Here is a 6,917-nt window from a genome sequence, read left to right on the forward strand (position 1 = left end):
AAAAAAAAAAAAAAAAAAAAGGAACCTCTTTCTTCATGTTTACATTCCCATTGTAAACATGAAGCTCTTTGACCTTCTAGAAGCCTCTATTGCCTTCTAATCCTTTGTAAAGTTTCCCACTTCTGGATCCTTCTTTTGTTAATGACCGACATAGATATCTTGATATTTTGTTCTTGTACCATTGCTCTGTCCTTCTGAAGTAGTTCATCCACTTGTTCAAATGCTGCATCTTCAGTCTTCTGAGGAAGACGGTGACGGTGAGGCGGTGACCGTGACAGGGGTTATATTGAAGCGTTTGGTCAATTAGATGTTGAAGATAAATCCAAAAGCTAGGACAGTTCTTATGCTCCAGAGGAAGAAGACATAGCCAGCACCACTTGCGTCAACGCAAAGGTGCCAAATCTGAAGAGGAAAGGTGATACACGCTTTGGCATTATGTATCATAGAAGGAAGAAGAAGGATTGAGAAGGTTTTAGTTCTTATACAAATATTATGTTTCCTTTTCTATTTAGAACTTGGTTTTGGCAATATTACTTTTAGTTAAGCTATTAAGTCGGTTGTAAGGATCTATAAATTAGGTGACAATACTTAGCTATATAGAGAAAACAACAGTATCACTAGCATGAACCAACCACTAACAAAAAAAATAGGAGAATAAAACAGGGCAATACATTTTCATACTTTCTTTTAACTATTTTAAATGAATATTTTCAAAAACACCATTTAACTAAACCAAACTCCCTTCTAACTAATTCTTTTAGGCACACAACAATTACTCAACTAAAAAAATCAAAAATATCATACCAACCAACCACATCTCTAGACAAACCTCACTTTTCTAATTTCTTTTTAATTTTTTCTTCTCGTTTATAATTTCTTAATTTTTCAGATCCATAATCTTCATCTTTCTCTCATCACTCTGGTTTTATATACTTTGAAGCCTTGTGCAACTAAATGGATATTTTTAAAAAGTATAGGTTTAACCGAGACCAGAAACAAAAAACTAAAGCGAAAATATTAAGACCAACTAACTTTTAACAGTTCTCAGCTAGAAACATTTAAGGAAAAAAGATGGCTAGCTACATAAAGTATAGGTGAATACATGGTCACACATACCAATTATACTATTGTATATTCAACTAAACAAAGTATATGTATTACATGGCCACATGCATGAGCTATATGACGTCATGTGTTCAACACCATAGACATACAATCTGGTATACTGATTGATTAATTCCGGTGAAAACCAGTGTTGACTCCGGCGTTGACCAAAAAAAAATTTCTAAAATAAAAAATAAAAAATAAAAAATAATAAGTTATTATATTAAATCATTTATGGTTTTTATTAATTAAAAAATATTCTATTCAATATCTAAATATTTTTTATATATTTCCTAAATATATCTTAAATGTAAAATAGAGAACCCAAACCTTAAAAAAATTTCTAAAAATTAATTTAACATATTGTAATTGTGTAAAAGAGGGTAAAAATGAAAATGTTCATATGTTAAAAATAGATATTGTGAATTTTTTGTTGTTGTTTATATGTTAATTCAATATCTAAAGATATTTTTAATATATTTCCTAAATATATCCTAAATGTAATATAGAGAACCCAAACTTGAAAAAAAATTTCTAAAAATTAATTTAACATATTGTAATTGTGTAAAAGAGAGTAAAAATGAAAATGTTCATATGTTAAAAGTAAATATTGTTAACTTTTTGTTGTTTATATGTTATTTTGAGTATGTAAATTTTAAAGAAAAGAGTGTCTAAATTTTTTTATAACAATTACCATGCAAAATTTAGAGTAAAGAGTCATATACTCAATCTTTTGCATATTATTTTCTAATGAAAGTAGTTGAATTTGATTTTATTGATTTTGTAGTAATTAAATAATCTGATTATGAGATATATATATATATATATATATCTTGAAAATAATTAGAAATTTTTATATCTTGAACATAAATATAAATGATTTTATATTTTGAAGATTATTATAAATGAATTTTTATATCTTGAAAATAATTATAAATGATTTTTATTTAACTATTTACTTTAGCTTGAAAAATAAAAAGTAATTAATTATAAGATGAATATATTAGAGATATATAAAAAATATTTGGATATTGAATAGAAAATGTCTTTTAATCATGAAAACCCATAAATAATTTACTATAATAATTTTTTTTTAATTTAGAATTTTTATTTTAAGTGTTGGTCAACGCTGGAGTCAACGCCGGTCTTTGCCGAAGTCAATTGACCGATGTACTGGATTATATGTCTATGATGTTGACCGCATAACATCATATAGTTCATGCATGTGGTCATGTAATACATATACTCTGTGTAGTTGAATATACAATAGTATACTTGGCATGTGTAACCATGCATTCACCAATACTTCGTGTAGCTAGCCATCTTTTTTCCAACATTTAAACCCGACAAAATATTCACAGCGATACAAAATTACTTCCTCGGTAGTGCAAAAAAACCGTTTCATGAGTTCATCAAATTCGATGGCGAAGAATGTGAGATCCACCGGTTTGGAACGGTAAATTTGTTACATTCTCCGGTGAGTTTTGAAAACCTTGTCAAGTAACTGAGGATTTGCAAAGCGGACATGCTTTACTCCGTCCTAGCCACGGATCAATACACTGCACAGTTCATAAACAATGGTTTGATTTTCGAATTTCTTACATCTAATGAGGGGGTTTAGATTCGAATCAGTAAGAAGAACCTTACATCTTTATGGAATTTGTGCAAACAGAGGAGATGGCGTATGGTCTCTCCGATCGTCGGTGTTTCCAGACAAATAACACAAGTTTCTTCGAACTTATCAGTCTGTATATTATTACAGACATATAACACCAGAGAGAAAGCTTTTAGTAAACAAAATTTCGATATGAAAAACTGGATTGTACAAGTGAACCTTTTAGCTTACCTGAACTGTAGACTCTGGTAAGTCATTAATGCGTTGAGTAGAAGCGCCGCCATGTCGATGATGGTTGTTTTCATCAAGAGCTCTGCATCAAAAATGATTTAAAGGATTCAAGCTTCACTTATTGAATAATCATAGTAAAATAAGGAGACAAATATACAAGATACCATACTCGTTAAAGTCACGATCCATATGAAGAAGATTCCTACTGTTAATGGTGTGTTCAATAGCATTCTCTATTCCCTCCAAAAAATCCAATCTCTGCTACATTTAAAAGGGGTAAAGGATTATTAGCTTTGGTACTTAATAAAACATCAGCGACATTAGGGATATAAGCTCGAATCAGCGACAAAACATCAGCGACAAAAGGGTACCGCGTAAAAGCTCGAATCATCTGGAAAACTGAGATTGATAGCTCTGTCTAAAAGATCAGGTGCAAGACCTAAACTCATAGCTCTGTCTAAAAGATCAGGTGCAAGACCTAAACGATGACCTCGACCCCGTGGTGGTGATCTAACAGGAGGACGAGCCTGTGGAGGATTCAATCGCCTCCTTGAAGAATGTTGTTGTAGTCGTGCTTCCAGGCAACTTCTCCCACCAGGGTTTGCTGCAATCTGTAATTTATATTCATTGGCATTAAAAAAGCGGGTAAGATATTCAAAATGAGCCTAAAGGCAAGTGCAAATTTTGAAAAGAAGTCATCAATGTTTGATAATGTTTAGTCTCGGCTCTGAACACAGCAAATCGAAAGAACCAGATTAAAAAACGCCCCACACAGGAAAGTTTCTTTGTCCATCACTTACGGTACTAGAGTTTGGGGTATTGCGAGTAGAAGAAGCACGGAGAGAATTCTCTACTAGTTCCAACCTAGAAGGACTAGAAGAAGCAGGGAGAGAATTCTCTACTAGTTCCAACAACCTGGCTAAGTTTAAATCCATCTGTTCCTGCGTATCAAGTCGAAATAAGAACCTTAGTTGATAGATAAAAAGGATGGACAAAAAGAAGACATCCAAAGAAAGGGAGGTCGGAGATGTACCTGCTCATGTCTGATCAACCTCTCTTCTTGGTACAGCTGTTCTTGCAATTCACGGGCCAAAACCTCATCTGCTTCTATTTGTCTTACATTCACATCAGATACACCGTTTTGAATATGTGTAGAACCCCGGAAGGCCCGTACTTGAGGGGATGAATCTTGAATTTCCAAGACTTGTTGAGTGTTGTTGCGTCTTTGATGGTTCTGAATTCGTGGTGGCCTTGAATTATTAAATGGTTCCCCAGGAGATGAAACTTGTGGCTCATTTGAAGCCCTTGAAGAAGTAGTAGTAAATCCATTTCTCCGCCGTCGTTGTTGTCTTGTATCTCTTTCAACCACACCGGCGGTTTCATGCACATCAGCAGCTTGTCTAACCAATCTCCTCTTAGTGCCTCTGTTTTGTTGTCTGTCAGTGGAGAGGTCAATTGTTTCTCTATTAGAAACAGAGCCACAATCTTCTGCTTTTTCTTTACCCTTATTACTACTATTTATGTCTTGAGATGCAGCAACATGAGCATGTCCATGTCCATTGAGTTGATTTAGATTATAAACCTCTGCACGACGAGCCCCGCATGGATCAGCAGCGGAGATGGATATCCCTTTATCCTTGTCAACCGCTGGTCTCCTCCTTAAGCAAGAAGTGCCTCCCGAGCGAGTTAGCGTATCACAACTTTCACGGTCTTCCCCAGTTTCGAGGACTGCTCTTCTGCTTCTACCACTAAGGTAATTACGGTACTCTTCTCCTTGATATCTCACTGGTGCTTCTGGAGAATCATCAGGTATGGTGATTACAGTGTTCTCCATCCTGAACAAAAATAAAAACACAAGAAAGAAATTGAAATGTATAATAGTGTATTAAGACGACTATTCAAATCAAAAACCTCAGCAAACACCACAATTTCACCAAACGTTAAGAGAACTGTATTTCAATCGAATTTTTTGCAGAAATTTTTGTGGGCGTGCCTTCAAATTAAGTATCGCCGGAGGAATTAAGCCACAAAACTACCAGAATAACGAAGATTCGTGGGAATTTTAGGGTACATCAAAACGGAAAAAAAATTCAACAAAATCTTCCTCGTTCGTAGAGAACAGATGTAGAAATACAATAGTAGGAGATAGGAAATTACCCGATTGAAAATGTGTTTCCAAAGTGCGAGTCACCCTAGTTGTTGAGGAGCAACTGCATCGATCAATTTACCCTATCGCCTCCCTCTTGCTCACTAGCGACATCACTACTTTTACATCACTAATTGTAAAAATACCCAACGATTGGACCTCACATCATTCCGGGTCGGGTTCTGGATCTCTAATTAGTGATGTCCGCTTCCACAATTTAGATATTTTTATTAAATTTTTATATCCCTTAAAATTAATTAACTAAAAGTTATAAATTAAAATTATCATTCCAAAAATCTTTAGTTAAATAAAAAATTGGATGAATTTTTTACTTTAAAAAAAAATGAATGCTAGAAAATAATTTAAAACCTGTAAAAATGATTGAGATTGAAATTTTATATTATTTTGTATCATGGAAAAAAATGAAAACAGTTCAAAAAGACAAATATATATAGATTTCAAAAAATACAAATCTTTGAATAAACACAGCTCTACACTGAATAGTTTGCAACTTAAAAAAAAACAATTGTTACAATGAACAATCACAAATTTTGTAAAATATACAATTTAACTTTTTTACATATTTTTTTGAACAATTATCCAAAAGTTCCTATTGAAAAAACACAACACAACTTTTATTGGTATTTATTTGGATTGCTATTATATATAGATTATGCATATTTTGTGGTTTTTATAAGGACAATAACAACAGACAATCATGATATAAGTCGGTGAAAGACAATAAAATATCAAACGTTGGGTTATATATTTGGACTATGGTTAATCTATAAGATAAAAGATGGCTAACTCTCTCCATTTGAGTGACACGTCAGCAGTAGAGAGAGTGCCACCTATTTGTTCTCATTAAAATCAAATTACAAAACTAAATTAAAAGGAATATGAAACATCTTCTATGTCTTTTATTCTTTCTTTTTTATATCATAAGCAATTTCAATATTTACCTAAGAAATTTAGAGAAGTTTAGAACATGTCCCAATAAAATAAATGCATCACCAAAAGACAAAAGGGCATCAGGAGTGAATCAAAGAGTCACTTTTTCCTCTTGGCGTAAATCATGAATGTATGGACATATGGTTTACGCGTTACAATTTTATCAATAGTGTGAAGAGTTGCAGCACTGATCAAGAAATTGTTAATATTGTAGAAGAGTTGCAACTTTATCCCTAAAGAATTAATTTTTTATATATGAAAAAGATTGAGGTTTTGTTCAATATCAAATGGAGATAGTTTAATAAAGCTGTAGAATATTAGTTTAGAAAAATACGGAGACAAAGAGGAAGATAGTTGAATAAATTTATGAATGTTGGTATTCATATTCTAATATTTAGAAGTTGTCAAAAATAAAACTAAATGAACTTCTTATTAAAAAAAATTCTAGAGTCATATTAAAGAAATTGAAGAGCTAACATAAAAGGAAGATGTCTATCTTAATTATATCTACTAGGTGCTTCCCCACGCAACGCGTGGCTTGTGGTGTAGTTGACACTTTTTTGTTTTTTTGGTCTATTTCTTTTTCTCTTTTGTATTATTTCGTTTTAATTAGGCATATATGGGCTTCGCAGTCACTTGTATTAATACACTATATGTTTATATCATTTCGTTTAGATGTGTACAATTGTTGCGTTTATTTTTTATGAATTATGAGGATGTTGTTTCTTGCTTTTGAAGATCCAATCTTATCATTGACTGATATTGTTCCCAATACATTTATTGTATTTTAGATTTCTGATTAACTGCTTATGTAAACCCTTCATACGTTGATGTTGCAATAATAAGTTATTTTTTAAAAGTAATTATTTT

At 32.4% G+C, this 6,917-nt stretch overlaps 1 protein-coding gene across 3 annotated transcripts; it reads right to left on the minus strand.

The window, feature by feature from the left end:
• Window positions 2,331-5,237, minus strand: LOC104747432. 3 transcript variants are annotated; one of them, XM_019236505.1, is made up of 9 exons: window positions 5,108-5,233; window positions 3,984-4,785; window positions 3,751-3,891; window positions 3,429-3,561; window positions 3,322-3,389; window positions 3,120-3,208; window positions 2,951-3,032; window positions 2,752-2,850; window positions 2,331-2,663 (listed from the first exon to the last, which is right to left on the minus strand). In XM_019236505.1, the coding sequence occupies exons 2-9, from the start codon at window positions 4,782-4,784 to the stop codon at window positions 2,601-2,603; spliced, it is 1,476 nt and encodes a 491-aa protein (XP_019092050.1). In that variant the 5' UTR covers window position 4,785; window positions 5,108-5,233; the 3' UTR covers window positions 2,331-2,600. The 3 variants fall into 3 exon arrangements, with proteins under 3 accessions (XP_019092050.1, XP_010467363.1, XP_010467362.1); XM_010469061.2 differs by having other exon boundaries at window positions 3,322-3,561; window positions 3,751-3,885; window positions 5,108-5,237; XM_010469060.2 differs by having other exon boundaries at window positions 3,322-3,561; window positions 5,108-5,232.

Source organism: Camelina sativa, chromosome 15 (genome assembly GCF_000633955.1).
Source record: "Camelina sativa cultivar DH55 chromosome 15, Cs, whole genome shotgun sequence".
NCBI lineage: Eukaryota > Viridiplantae > Streptophyta > Magnoliopsida > Brassicales > Brassicaceae > Camelina > Camelina sativa.